The sequence below is a fragment of the Pipistrellus kuhlii genome, unplaced genomic scaffold, assembly GCF_014108245.1.
Source record: "Pipistrellus kuhlii isolate mPipKuh1 unplaced genomic scaffold, mPipKuh1.p scaffold_m20_p_11, whole genome shotgun sequence".
Classification (NCBI taxonomy): Eukaryota; Metazoa; Chordata; class Mammalia; order Chiroptera; family Vespertilionidae; genus Pipistrellus; species Pipistrellus kuhlii.
The window spans coordinates 24,939,168-24,955,136 of NW_023425416.1; the positions used below are offsets into that span (position 1 = coordinate 24,939,168).

Genomic DNA, 15,969 nt, shown 5'->3' on the forward strand with positions numbered 1-15,969 from the left:
GCAGTGCTGGTACCTGTGCCCAACACAACCCTTAATTTCCATTTTATCTCCTCAACTCCTGAGCCTTTCCTGCTCCGGTGCGAAGGCCACTTTAGAGAAGCAGCCCCTAAGTAGGTGAGGGTGTTACTTTCCTATGATTGCTGTAACAAATTGTTGGCTCAAAACAACAGTTTTACAGTTCTGTTCTTTCAGAGGTCTGCTATGAAGGTGTCTGTAAGGCCGGGTTCCAGCTGAGGCTCTGGAGGAAAAACCATTTCCTTGTTGGTTCCAGTAACTAGAGGCCACGTGCAATCATAGCATCTTCTCTCCTTTCTGGTCCTTATGTCTGTATCAGACTCTCCCTCATCATCCCTCTAGATAAAACTGGGCCACCTTGCTAATCCAGGATAACCTCTCATTTCAAGACCCTTACTCTAATCACAGCTGCAAAGTCCCCTTGCCTGGCAGAGTGGCAGCCTGTTGCAACACTCCGGTTGTCCAGAATAGAGGGATGGCCTTGGTGTCCATGTGCAGGAGACTGGTATGTTCCTGTTGGCAGGATCCTGGCATTGAAGATGGCACAACAGGGCAGGAATGCTTTATTTTATTTCAGTCTGGTCTGGTGGAGTGGGGTCTTAGAGTATGATCTTAAGTTTCTCTAGGAAGCCAGAAAGGTCAGATTATATCTCTGGAAGACCCTGTCTAGTGATTGTTTGTGACAAACCCAGAGAAATAAGGTGGTCATCTGAAAGGGACTATGCATAGTTGGGGATAGTCAGTCATTCTTTCATTCATTCCACACATTTCTGAGTCGTCGTCCTCCCTCCCTCCTCCCCCGCCACCTCCCCACCCCTGTGTGCTAGGCACAGTTCAGGAGTAGAGGGGACCTACTTGAATAAGAAACCACCCAGTAGGAATTCATCTACTTGATGAAGAGTGACATGGAAGCAAAGCAATGATGGTTCGGTGATTGATGAAGGAAGGAAGGGATCAAATGTGTAACAAATACATTAGCACAATGTGAGGTATGGGGGTGGGATGGGGTGGAGGGGAATTGAGTAAGGAGTCCAAGGAGGAACCTTGATGGCAGGAATGAGGAGGGTGGTTCAGGTGCTCGGAACAGTTTCCAGGAACTTTTGGAAAAGTGGATCTAAACCCCAGGTTACCTGAAATGGGGCAGTTACATGTTTTAATGGCCCTAGGAAATTATATTTTGTCAAAATGAAATAGAATTTTGAAAGGTTTCATCGTAGCTGTGAAGAAAAACAGCCAGTCTCTTCAGATAATACTCACCACAAGGCTGCTCTTGTGAATAGTTCAGCACGCTCTGCAAATAGTATCTCATTAAATCATCCAACCTCCCTGGGAAGAAGCTAGCAGCAGCAGCTGGCAGACTCCTTTCTCTCATACAATAGGGGGTGTTTCTGCTGCTTCAAAAGGAGCCCACCTAAGTCGAGTGTTTTTTATCTTCATGCAGTAACTCAGAACACATCAGAACAGCTTCTGTACACGAGGAGGTGCATCGTGCCTTCCCACCACCAGCGTGCAGGTCTGCTCTCCGGCGGGCCAGTGCCCTTCTCAGTCTCCAGGAAGCCCAGCTCTGTGCTTGAAGCTGACTGAGCTTTCGAGATAGAGAAAACACGGCCCTTCCTCTTACAGGGCTTACTGTCCGGTGAGGAAGAAGGACACAGAGCGGGTTTCTGCACTTGATTTGTGGTGTGTGATTTGCCAAAGGTAGAGATTAACTAGCCCAAGCTGCGTGTCACAAGAGCTCCCTGACAATTATATCTCCATCTCTGTGGCAGACACTGTGGACATCCTGTCCCCAGCTCCCTTTACCTTGCTGGTTCTCACTGGAGAGGCTACAAAGCTAAATACTTGCTTTTCCAGCATCTCTTATAGAGTGGCCATGTGACCGAGTTCTGGCCAGTGAGACAGAAGCAAAATCTATAGTAGGGGAGGGAGGTTCTGAAAAAGCTCTTGTGTTTTTGACTAAGGGGGACAACCAAACTAGTGTAGCACCTTGAGTCTTCTTCTTGCTTTGATTGTACCCATGGCGGCTGTAGCTTTTTCGTGAAGGAAAAGCTGAGAGAGTTGCAGGGCGTTGGAGAGCCAGTGAACCAATGCCAGCAGCTGCCAACTTCTAGATTTTTCATCATGTGAGAAACAAATAGCCTCTATTTGTTTAAGCCACTGAGGTTAGGTTTCTAAAATTTGCAACCAAATGCATTCCTAACTGATAATAGGCACCTAGCAGTCAGTCAAGAAATTGTGATGAAAGCCATAAATAATGTGATCGATTCTCTGAGTTGAATCTTAACAGATTGGGGTGTGCTGGGTTATTTCAGTTGGAGGAAACTGAAATAGCGTGAACAGAAGCTTGAAGCAGGAAGTCATGAGGAGCTCACAAAGGAACTACTCACAAGTAATTCGTTGTTCCTAGAATATAAAATAAGAGGCAGGAGGTGGTTGGATGTAAGCCTGGAGAAGCAGACAGTCGGGGCTGGATTAAAACAATGTTCTTAGATGCAAAGAGGGTCCCAGGCTCCAGTGACATAACTATCCGTGTTACCCCTGTAATTACAGAATTATAGCCAAGGCCGCCATTGCAAGAGGAGTGAGAAAGGAAGTGAATGCATTCCTCCTGTTGGCCACTGTATTAGTTACTTGTTGCTGCATACAAGTTACTCCAGAGCTTAGCAGGTTAAAAAAGACACACTAACGATCTCATCATTTCTATAGGGCAGAAATATAGATGTGGCTAACTCTGTCCTCTGGCGCAGAGTCTCTTATAAGACACAGGGCTGCAGTCTCATCTGAAGACTCAGCTGGGAAAGGATCCACTTGCACATTCACGCACACGGTTATTGGCAGGATTCAGTTCCTTATGTGCGCTTGGCATCAGAAGTCTCCTTCAGTTGCTTGCCTCATGGGTCTCTCCATGAGGCAACTCACAACAGGGCAGCTGACTTTATCAAGTGAGCAAGTGAAAAGCAGAAGAGGGAATTCCACGTTCTTTTGTAACTTCTTTCAGAAGTAGAATTCCACTCCTTTGCTGCATTCTGTTCATTAAAAGCAACTTACAAGTCCAGCCTATATTCACGGTGAGGTGAATACTGGCAGGTGAGGTTCACTGGGAGCCATTTGGCAGCTGCCACTCACAAGCCCAATGCCACCTCCTTTCTTCTTCACCTTCCCCTTGTCATGCAGCAGCATCTGTTTTATCATTGTCATTATCATCACAACAGCCACAGTGATTATCCATTAAACATTTATGTACCAGACTCTTAACATATATAGTTCATTTATCCTCACAACCACTATATAAAGGTAAGTAATAGTATCTCCATCTTGAATATTAGTAAACTGAAGCCCAGAGAGGGACTGTGATTTACCCTGCATCACACAGCCAGTAGGAAGTAGAACTAGGAGTGAAACTAAGGCCTAACCCCAGCGGAGCTCTTCACTGCCTCTCCAGAAGGCAGCATCTCAGAGGTAGGAGAGCCACGTCTGCCAGCCTGCCCTGGAGCCCAGGCTGTTTTCTGCTTTCCTCCAACCTCACCAGTGCTAAAAGCTAAGGCGTGTAGAGATTAGAGGGTAAGCTAGGCCCTCTCAAAATGCTTGGGCCTAGAAAAATGATAGGTAAAATGAAAAAGGATCTGTAAAATACATCATAGCCCTGCACCAATGTTCATTTTTTTTATCGTAATGATTGCTCTGTAGTTATATAAGAAAATGGCTTTGTTCATAGAAAACATATATTAAAGCAGCAGTTGACAACCTTTTGCACCTCACGGACCACCGGTGGTCCACGGACTCCAGTTGGCAACCGCTGTTAAAGTATTTATAAATAAAGAGATATTACCTGGACTCCGCTCTCAGTCATCTCAGAAAAAAATATTTGTAGGTGTGTGTGTGTGTGTGTGTGTGTGTGTGTGTGTGTGTAGAAAGAGAATGAATGAGAAAGCAAGTGTGGAAAGATGTTAATATTCAGGGAATCTTAATAAAGAGTATATGGGAATTCTTTGCATAAGCTTTGCCACATTTCTTGTACGTTGAAAATTGTTTTAAAATACGTTTTTTAAAAAATGCTGGTTTACTCTTACACCTGAGTTCTACTTGGACTATCAAAGATGACATTACACACCTCCTTTTACTCCAGGGAGACCAAAGGCCAGGGAGGGTATGGACCTTATGAGCAGAACATAGTCTCTGAGGTCAGTCTTCCTGGGTTTCAGTCCTGGCCCCGTGGCTTCTCAGGTTCCTGTGCCATGTAAGTAACCACTGGGGGCTGTTGAAAAGATTTGGTGAGATGAGGGATATACTTTGATGTAGTGTTTAGCACAGTTCCTGACCATGGGGAGCCCTCCACAAACATTGTTGTTGCTATTATTGCCTCCTCATCCATCTAATAAGTGAGAAGCAATGTGCTGTGTGTGGTTTAGAGACACAGATCTTCACGTGAACTCCCTGACATGAGTTTTTGTCCCCGTTAGGCAGAGTGGCCACTGCAGCCGATGCAGATGTGCCTGACAAGATGAAGAGCCGGATCCCCGTGGTGCTCCTGGCCTGTGGCTCCTTCAACCCCATCACCAACATGCACCTGCGCTTGTTTGAGGTGGCCAGAGACCACCTGCACCAAACAGGTCAGTCAGGGGCCTGCACCAGTCCTGGTGGGTTGGGCCTCCTGGGGCTTTGCTGGCTTCCATCATCATCACCATTATTAAAACTGCTTGGTCTGTTCATTCACAGCATAACTGGTGGCATACATTTCTTCCATCATATTTTGAGGGTTAACACTCCTTAGCCGTGTGACATATCCCTGGCCATATATTATAGTTGAATCCTTCTCAGAGTCCCCCCATACCCCTGCCCATCTCATATTGCCTATAAATGCTAGAGGCACCAAATATTTTATAGAACCTGTGTCTCTGATAGGGCACCCTTCCTGATGCTTCCAGAAAGCATTTACACGCACAGCCAGATGAAGAGGTAGTAGGTGCCCTTGAGGACCTCTGCTACCCCTCAGTGGGTAAGCAAAAATCTCCTAACCCTACAAGGTTATCTATATTATAAAAAGCAGTTGACCATGGAACAATGAAGGGGTTAGGGACACTGTCCACCCCCCCACACACACACACACACATACAGTCAAAAATCCACATATAGCTTCTGACTCCCCAAAAATATATTGTATGAATTTCTCATATACTACTGGTAGGAAAGTGAATGGTGCAACACGGCTGTGGAAAACAGCTTGGCAATTTCCTATAAGTTAAATATTTATCTACCATGAGGTTCACCTGCTCCATACCTATTTACACGCCCCCCCCCCAAAAAAAAATGAAAGCATATGCTCATGCAAAGACTTGTTCACAAATGTTCAGAGCAGCTTTAATTATGATAACCCCAAACTGGCAACAATGCAAGCGTATACCAATGTGTGAATAAATAGAACAGATGGTGTTGTATTCATACAGCGGAGTAGTACTCAGCAATAAAAAAAGAATGAATCAGAAACACAGATAAATCTTGCCAAAACCGGTTTGGCTCAGTGGTAGAGCGTTGGTCTGCAGACTGAAAGGTCCCAGGTTCCATTCCAGTCAGGGTCATGTACGTTGGTTGCGGGCACATCCCCGGTAGGGGGTGTGCAAGAGGCAGCTGGTCGATGTTTCTCTCTCATCGACGTTTCTAACTCTCTATCTCCCTTCCTCTCTGTAGAAAATCAATAAAATATGTTAAAAAACAAAACCACAGATAAATCTCAATTATGCTGAATAGAAGAAGCCAGATCAAAAGACTGTATATATGAGTTAAATTTATATAAATTTCTAGAAATTGCAAACTAATCCACAGTGAAAGCAAACAGATTAGTAGTTGAGGGATCAGGGAGCAACATGGGACAGGAGGGAAGGACTATAAAATGGCCCAAGGAAAGTTTGGGGGATGATAGATATATTCGTTATCTCAATTGTGGTATTGATTTCACAGGTGTATACATATGTCAAAACTTACAAAATTATACCTTTTAAATATGTGCGGTTTATTGTATGCCAATTATACCTTTTTTATTTGTTTATTTTAATTGTTGACAGTATTACAGATATCTCTCATCTTCCCCCTTTTACTCCCCTCCATTCAGCTCCTACCCACCCCACCCCAAAATCAGGTCTTCACCACCCTAGTGTTTGTGTCCATGGGCTATGTATATAAGTATATAAGTGCAAATTATACCTTGGTTAAAAAAAAAAAAAACTCCACAAGGTTGCTTTGGTCATATATGTAAATGGGATAAATTATGTAGTGTCCCAATTTGTTTAACAAATAAACAGCAAGCAAGAAAGAGGAATAGGAAACTTTGATTTAACAGAGGTTTAACCATTCAAATATGCATGGTCCTTTTTGAATCCTGAAATTAACAGTTTCAGGCCCTGTCCCTGATTTTGCTGTGGTTTGAATTCAGGGTCCCAAACTGTAGTCCAGAATTTATCGTTGATGCTTTCTCTATAGTCAGCTCATCAGGTTCCCCCAGAAAGAAGAGCCCTGGTTTTCTAGACTCATGGAGAGAAAATGGCCACAGGTCTGCTCTCTGTCAAATCTTTGTTCTGGCCCAGGCAGGACCCAGGAGGTTTATGTCTGGCAGCCCGCCAGCACACAGACCCCATCCAGCCACTCCGCTCTGACTTCATTGCTCTTGGATCCTGGATTCTCTATTTCTAGTCTCTCTTGGTTGCCACAACCCATGAAAGAAAGGATTGCGGAATAGTGAGCAACAGAGGAGACAAGAGGGTCAGAAAGAGCACTGGTTTTGAAGTTAACCTGATTGTTAAACCCACTCACTAGTTCATGATCTTGAGCAATGTCCTTCATCTCCCAACCTGCGTTTCCTCAGCTGCAACATGGGGATAAAAATCTCCTAACCCTACAAGGTTATCTATATTATAAAAAGCCAGTGACCATAACGCCATAATGCCATAACGACCAAATGACCAGTCACCAGGAGGTGCATTGATGGGTCCGTGGTGGTGCAGAGTGGGTCTGGGGTCCTGCAATGGTGTGGTGGGTGGTCTTGTGTAATTTCATGCGCTGGGCCTCTAGTTTATTGTAAGGTCTACATGAGATGATGTACGTAAAGTATCCAGCCCACGTGAAATAGCCAATACATGTTTGGCCTCTCCACTACATCCGGAGCAGGCCCCAGCCCAGTGCTGGCTTACAGCGGCTCCTGTTCCTATGACCATGAGCAGACAGGTTCACATAATAATCTCACATCAATGCATGGAAGGGAGGAAACCACAGCAAGCTTTTCCTGTGTCCTTTTCCCTCTTTTGATACTTTATGATGTTATTTCCTCACAATCTTGCCCTGCTTTTGTGTGGCATCCCAGATTAAACTGCATCGTAAAGATAACCACCAGTCAAAAGCTTTGTTCTTTTCTTCCTTTTGGACAACCTGGAGGAGGGGTAAGGTATCTTATGGCTCCCAGAGTTTCCTCTCAGTGCCTTGCATTTTAAATGGAAGCATATTTATTGAGCATCAGCAGTTTTCTGTGTTAAAGAGAAACACCTGATCTGTGTCCAGTAAATTGCACATGACTGTTGCTACCCCTGAATTTAATCTTGATTCTCTACTATACAGTGAGTATAAAGGGAATTAAATGTATCCTGATCAGGCAGTAATGCATAATCTGAGATAAGGGGGGAGATTAAGCTGTAATAATTCTACTAAGGCAGTGACAGCTCCAGTTCTGGGTCTTCTGAGCTTTAGGAGATACCATGAGAGCCTGAGTAAATTTTAAATAATCCCAGTGTGTTATCATACTTTAATCTCGGGCTCACACAGATGATGTTTATCAGTCAAACAGAGTGACTTTAATATATATTCATATATATCCAGCCTGGTCTGAAACATTGTTCGTTTCACATTTCTAATTTAAAACTTTTTTTTTTTCTGGAGGTGTTGGATTATTCCAGCAGTTGTTTGGACCAAAATAAGTTTTTCCTTATCCTGTGAGGTTTCAAGGGTTTATGGCTACACATGTGTTAACATTCCAAATCCTTTCAAAAGAAGGTGCTGTTCTGATTTAATAAGAAATCAGCATTTTTCTTATCCTTAAATATCTACCTTGGGATGTGGCTTAAGGGAAGTAGACTCTGGGCAGGTCTCTGAGGGGGCAGATTCTTTGACATTACTCTTGCACTAGATTTAACTATGCCAGGTTAGAGGTAAACAGCACTTAACCGATGAGTGACCTTTACATTGAGGTTCTCAGACACTATGAAACCTGCGTTCTGGTTTTCATTCTACACCACTGCTGCTCATATATACAATTCTTTGGGGGGGAAATGGGAACCGTTACTCTTGTCCCCATAAACTATAAGATGTCTCCCACCTCTTCCCCTGTTTTCTCATCCTTTTCTCCTTCCCCCTAGCCGAAGATAAAAAGAAAACAAATCAATAATTATTTATTTAATTTTTTAATTATTTCGTTTTACTTTGTGCTATTCCTCAAAAAGAGCTGAAGTAGCAAATGATGTAGCCACCCAAGAACGAGTACCTGCAGTATATAAAGAAGTCTCAAAGCTGAAAACACAAACAGTCCAATTGGGAAAATGGGAAGAAGGTGACACCAAGAGACATTTCACTGAAGAGGATGGCAAAGAAGCACATGAATAGACATTGAGCAGCATTTGCCATTAGGGAAATGCAATTTTAAAACCACAAGAAGGTATTACTATATACCTAGTAAAATGACTAAAATGAAAACTAATGACAACACTAAATGCTAGAAAGAATGCAGATAAACTGGGCAGCTCAGAATTGCTGGTGGGAACATAAAATGGCACAACCACTCTGGAAAAGACTGGTAAAACTAAGTATGTAAAACAAAACTACCTTATGGCCCAGCAATTGCAATCCTGGGCATTTATCCCAGAGAAATGAAGACTTACGTTCACACAGAAACCTGTACACAATGTTCATTACAGCTTCACTTATAATGATTAGCACTGAAAACAATCCGGGTATCCTCTCAGGGCTGAATAGTTAATAGTTAAACTACAATTCACCCATACCGCAGAACCTGACTCGGTAATAAAAAGAAGCTACCTGTGACAACTTTGATGAGTCTCCAGGATATAATGCTGAGTGAAAACAAAAATCCTAAAGTTTTCATATTGTATGACTCCATCTATAAAACATTCTTGCAGAGATCTAATTACATAAATTATAACAGATTAGTGGTTGCCAGGGGTCAGGGATGGGGGTAGAAGGACAGGAGGGAAGTGGGCATGGTTATAAAAGGCATCCTGAAGGTCTTTGTGGTAAGGGAACTGTTAGGTATGTCTACTGTGTTGTGGATACATGAAACCTCCAGATGGATGAAATTTCATAGAGCTAAATACACACATACACACACATGCAATTGAGTGCATGTAAAACTGGTGAAATCTGAACAAGATTGGTAGATTATATGAATCTCAGTGTCCTGGTTGTATCATCCTATATAATAAAAGGCTAATATGCAAATAGACTGAATGGTGGAACGACCAATCTCTATGATGCACATTGACTACCAGAGGGCAGATGCTCAATGTAGGAGGTCAGTGCACTCCCACAGGGGGAGCACTTCTCAGCCAGAAGCCAGGCTGATGTCTGGCAAGAACACAGCAGTAGTGGCAGGAGCCCCTCCCAAATGTGAGGGCTCCCAGACTGCGAGAGGGTGCAGGCCAGGCTCAGGGACACCCCCCCCCCCCCAATCCCCGAGTGCACAAATTTAATGGACCGGGCCTCTGGTAGTATAATAATGCAAGATGTTACCATTGGATCATGGAACCCTTTTTCTTTATGGGGGCTGGTAGTTGCCTATTTACTATTAGACAGAACAGCTACAGAAAAACTAATCTAAACAACACTTAAAATTAAAAACATTTTTTTAACATATTTTATTGATTTTTTTTTTTTTTTTTTTTTTTTTTTACAGAGAGGAAGAGAGGGATAGAGAGTTGGAACATCGATGAGAGAGATACATTGATCAGCTGCCTCTTGCACACCCCCCACTGAAGATGTGCCCGCAACCAAGGAACATGCCCTTCACCGGAATCAAACCCGGGACCTTTCAGTCCGCAGGCCGACGCTCTATCCACTGAGCCAAACTGGTCTCGACATAAAGAAAAACTTTTTAAGAAAAATGTTCACAACTAGACTACTTTTTTAGTGTTTGGTGAGAATGGTTAGCTTTAAGTTAGTTTTGCAACTCTAAATTATATCTTATATTGCAAATGGAAAGATCACCTATTATTTACATAATCAGAAATGACCACTGAATACATTAGACATGTAAATTAAGGGTATTGTTAGAAACAAACCACAAAAATAAAATTGCATTAAACTCGAAGCATTTACAACCTAAGAAATCCATATCCTTTTTTTTTTTTTCCTAAAAATATTTCTACTGAGATATAATTGACTGAGATATATTCTTTTATTCCATTCTCATAAAATTGGTACTTCGGTCATTATGGAAAAGAGGTCTTGTTTACAGCCCAGTGCTCGGTTAATAAAAGAACCTTGGATAATAGAAAAGAAGTGGTCCCTCCAGAGTTAGTGATGACCCATAGTTCTCCACTGATGCATAAGAATCCCATTGCCCTGGGATGGCTGGGGGAAATTACAATTGTTAACGATGACATCAATGTGGACCTCACTCAGAGAGAGACCAGGAAGTACTGACATGGAAACATTATCCTCCTCTTTCTCATCCCTCCCAATGTCAATCTGAGGAAGCATTCCAGTTTCAGGCTCCCTGTTCCTGCAGAGGGGCCAGGAGCAGCCCTAGTAGTAGAGATGGGCTTGCAGGCTGGTCAGGTCTCTTCCCAAATGCCATGTCTGTTAGCCTCCAGGGCAAAGACCACCACCCCACCAGATGAGCTTATAGAATGAGGAAAATGGCTTCCTGGTTCCTGCAAGGATCCCTTCCCATTCCTGAGTCATCATTAGTCTTAACACGAATAATGAAAAAAGGCAGCTAAGCAGTTTAAATTTTATCCATAAAATTAAGCCTTGTGTTTCACCGCAGCATTTAACTCCATGACCTATTTTATTGAATCTCTTAGCAGATCTTGGACAGTTTCCTCGGGTGTAAATTACCATGAAGGAAAATTGAAAAAGTATCAAGAAATGGGCAAGGATATTAGTGCAGAATCAAGGAGTCATCAAGCTTCAGAGGTTCTGAATATTTTTTTAAAAAAGAAGTCTCTTTTCAATACAGTTAAAGTGGAAAGAATTGATTTGATTAACAAGAGTTCACCTTTCTTAGGCCAACCGCTGCCTTCTGCATTGTAATGTGACTCAATTTAGATGCCCCCTCCTCCAGAAAATCTGCTCAACTTCTTCCGAGCCTTTTTGGGGCTCCCCGTGTACCTTTGCCAGCATTGACCACTTCATGGTGGCTGTCTGTCTCTCCAAGACTGAAACCACCATGAAGGCAGGGCTCCCACTCTATTTCAGAATTCACATGCTGGTGCACTGCCTGCCTTAAAATACATGCTAAATAAATGAATGTGGTCCCCTCTTGCCTTAAGAAGAGCAGTGGTGTTTGTGGTGAGAGGGAGGGGTATATTCAACTGATGTTTCTTGTGTGCTCTTCAACCAAGTGTTTGCCTGACCTGGTCTTTGTCTCCTATATTATTAACTCATTGAAATCAAGTGAAGAGATTGTGGAACAGAGAGGTTAAGCAGTTTGCCCCAAGTCACACAGCTCATAAGCAACAGGGTTGAACCTCTTGCTCAGATGTGTCTCTGTCCGTTTGCCTTCACATTCCTGCCATCTCAAGAGGACAACCGAAATGACAGATTGCCCCGGACTTGTTGTTCCTTAATGGGAAATGAGGCTGCTTTGCATAGCTCGCACACAGGGAGGTTGCTCAAGGCAGTATTTCGAGCTGCTTTCTCACGACTCCTTCAGTGGACTTTATTCCAAGCCAGAACTGTCTGATTACAACCTGCTCCCTACTGCCTTTCTTTCTTTGTGGAGTTCCTGCCAGATCTAAGGCCCCCAAAGAGAAGTTTCTAAGGAGCCAATAGCCTAGCATTTTGGAGTTCTGGTGAGTTCTTTTTAACACATACTAACTCTGCAAGGACATTCATTCTATTCAGCAGGCAGAGAGACACAGCCAGGGGTCAAATGATGGAAAACAGAGACATGCAAAAGAAAAACATTGTAATACCCTGAAAGCATGTAGGACCCCAAGGAGCTGGCCACCCCATCCGAGGCTTTTTCAGTACTCGGGTAAACAGAAGGCACTCCCAAACGACCAACACTAAGTACCTGAGACTCAGAAAAATGATTGTAGCAAACAGGGCAGTAGAGAGAGACAACAAAACAGTCCTCTCTATCCAGACGAAGAAGGGAAGTTTAAACTCTAGGAAATATTGCTGCTTTGTTGTTTACTTTGCCAAGTTTTTAGGAAGTTGCACACAAAGAAAGCAGGACATTTAGAAGTGAAAGGCAGAGAAGCCTCACACTGACACGCTCAGGCACTGGAAGACCTGGAGACCAGTGCCTTGTGGCACGCAGGAAGAGTCTGCTGGTTGAAAGAGCCTTGGCACAGCAAGCGGGAAATGAAGGGCAGACAGAGCTGCATATCCTGAAGGCACTGAAGAGGGGAAGAATGATTACACTTCCTGCGATGGCCACCAATGTCCCAGCTGGCCGACTGTGGTTCCCGAGGGCCACCAATCTACTTTGGGAAGATGAGAAGACCTGGGTGTATTCTTCGCCCTCCTCCGGATGTCTGTGATCCAGGCACGCCAAGGCCTATGAAACTGATGGGTGCTTCTGGCCGGCAGTGCACAGAGCAGAGCAACAAACAGGCAGTCTCAAGTCCATTTGGGCCAAAAGAGCAAAGAGCAATCTGGCTGAAGAAACAAAATAAGAAAAGAAAAGGAGGGAGGGAGGGAGGGAGGGAGGGAGGAACTTGCTAAATAAGCTTGAAATCTGATGAAGAAAATAAAATGGCCACAAAGCCTTAGTAGCCTCAGCCAGATCATGTTCTCCAGACTTAGCTTGGAGGCCAAGTTGAATCACAATAACCTTTTTTTTTAAAAAGCACACAGATCCATTTAGTAACTGACATTCTGATCTTTATTTTCTTTCTTTCTTTTCAACCTGCTTATCATCACTTTGGCTCCTTTTCTTTGGGTTGCTCCTGAAAGTTCTTAATTTTTTATTTTATTTTATTTTATTTATTTTTTTTATTTTTTTGCCTTTCAAGGTTTTGTTTTCCAGCCAGCACAGCCACAGAAAGAAGAAAATGGACAGAAGGGTCCGTGAAGTGGGGAAGGCCTGGCTGTGCCTGTGCCCACAGGGACACGGAGCTTTCTGAGCAAAAGCCCAGAACCCGTGGGACAGCGCAGGCAAGGCCAAGCATTGCCCAACACTTTTCTCAGTTGTTTTGACAAGTGTAGCTTTGTTTTAAATATGTATGCTCGTTCTTAATAAAATGCTGATAAATGTGCCGAAGCATTCTCTGTGGAAATAATGAAGTCTTTACACTTTGAAATGCTATTAAGTCTTACTTCATGGTTTGTGAGGCTGCTAGCATTTTAAGCAGCAGTAACATTTTATTGCAGCCCAGTCTTGCAAGGGGAAATGGTCTCATTGTTCGGGTCAGCTCTAGCGGGGGTGGAATCTCTGTCACACACCACAGTGACCTGGTGTGGGGCTCCACGGAGACAGAGGTGGAGATACCTAGGGGCACTCTTCTTAAGCCTGGCTGACTTATGGTCCTCAGAACCTCAGGGTCAGTCATCAGTTCAGGGCCAATAGAAAAAGCACAGGCAGACCTGGGTTTAAATCCCAACTCTGCCATTTTCTGGTGGTGTTTCCATGGGAAAATCACATAACCTTTCTGAATCTCCATTCCTGTTCTAGTTATTATCACTGCGTAACAACCACCCCAAACTTAGTGGTGTAAATTGACCATTTTGTTACGCTCAGAGGTTCAATGGATCGGGAATTTGGACAGAGCACAGTGGGATGGCTGGTCTCTGCTTCAGGATGTTTGGGAACTCAGCTTGGAGCAGGAGGCATCTGGAGACTTCGTCCCTCTGGCAGTTGATGCTGGGTAGGGGATGGGATGTTAACATTGACTGTAACACGTCCGTGTGACTGCGCTGTGGGGTCTCTCAGCATAGGCTAGTTTGGGCTTTCACGGTCTGGTAGCCAGGCTCTGAGACCAAGTCTCCCCACAACACAAAGTGGAAGTATATGCTATTTTAATGGCACAGTCTCAGAAGTGACACAGTATCACTTTCTGACACTGGATTGAGCACTTACAAGTACCACCCAAGTCCAAGGGGAGGGGCACAGACTTCACCTCCTGGTGGAGGAGTGGCCAGGTTCTAGAGGAGCGTGCAGGCTGGGAGATAAATGCTCTGACCATCTTTGGAAATGCATTCTACCACAACTCTCTCCTCTGCTGACTCACCAGGCCGGGGAGTGGAGGAAGGAACAATTGCTGAGCACCAGCTAAGTGCCACAGCTGTCCATATGTTATCTAATTCTCATTAGTTTAAACTTTAAGTATAGTATTTAAATAATGCTGGTGTCCAGGAGAATAGACAGAATAGTGGCTACCTCATATATTCTCTCAGATGGCACAAGCACAGGATGGCCAACAAGAAAGCAAGTCATTAAGTTTCTATTCATGTCACATCTGCTAATATCCCAATGGCCAAGGGAAGTCTCATTGCCAATCTCAAAGTCAAGGGGTGGGGACATATAGTCTGCCTCGTGAGACTGTGGCAGAGGTGTAATCTCATCATGGCAGACTGAGGAACCCATAGTTCAATCTACCATAGCCATTTTCTAGAACAAAGGAAATTGGATAAGGATACTGTAACATTATAGCTAGTGTTTAACAGTATAATCTTGAATGCAAAACACCCATATAAAATAGTAGGTTATGAAATTGCTAATGAAAGAATAATTCAACATGACCAGGTAGCATTTATCCTAGGTATTCAAGGACAGTATACCATAAAGATAGCTATTAATATATCGCATTACTAAGACAGTATATTTTATGAAACCTAAATCATCATCTCAATACACACTTAAAAGTCATTCAATAAAATCCCAACACCTGCTTGGGTGGTGTTTTTTAAGCTCTTTTTAAATTAGAATTATAAGGATGCTTATCTGTGGCATGACAAATAGTGTCCTAACACTTCAGAAGCATTCCCACAGAAGCAAGGAAATGAAAAGGATGCCTATTCGTCACTATTATTTTCCAATGGCGTGAGTCAAAAGTAAGAAATATGGTTATAGAAAGGATACTGTTTTTATTATTTTCAGGTGATGTTGCTATGTCCCCCCCCCCCCCCAAAAAAAAAAAAAAAAAAAAAGATCCAAGAGAAGAGTTTGAAAACCTATTAGAACTAATCAGTTCAGTAAGGTGGCCCAGATTCAAACTAAACAAACCAAAGTGCAGAGTGATCACATCATAAGAAATATAACTATTGAGTCGCTATGTTGTATGCCTGATTTAATATAATATTGCTAGAGGCCTGATGCATGAAATTCAGACAAGTGTAGGCTTTCCTTCCCCTGGATGCTGGCACCGGCTTTCCTCTGGCACCCAGGACCCAGGCTTCCCTCACAGCCCCAGCTTCGTCCGGAAGGTCATCCGGAAGGATGTCCAGAAGGACATGAGGTCTAATTAGCATGTTATGCTTTTATTATTATAGATATGTCAACTATACTTTCAAAAAGGTAGTTTTCTAAGTAACAATTTTAATATAATATAATGAAAAATATCCTATAAAATAAAAGCCTGATATGCTAAGTGTCCCACCACTCGTTTGACTGTTCAACCATCGCTATGACATGCACTGATCACCAGGGGGCACATATTCTATCTAGTAGGTTAGCTTGCTTCTGAGGTCCTGCTAATTAGGACTGAGTGAGATGGGCCGGACACACCCTGG

At 43.3% G+C, this 15,969-nt stretch overlaps 1 protein-coding gene across 2 annotated transcripts in view; it reads left to right on the forward strand.

Moving 5' to 3' along the window:
* NMNAT3 (nicotinamide nucleotide adenylyltransferase 3) overlaps positions 1-15,969 on the forward strand; it is a 72,582-nt gene that overhangs the window by 35,890 nt on the left and 20,723 nt on the right. For both annotated transcript variants that reach the window (XM_045579239.1, XM_036431292.2), the window contains exon 2: positions 4,476-4,625. In XM_045579239.1, coding sequence (XP_045435195.1) covers positions 4,517-4,625 — 109 coding nt within the window. In that variant the 5' untranslated portion in view covers positions 4,476-4,516. The remainder of the gene's footprint in view (positions 1-4,475; positions 4,626-15,969) is intronic.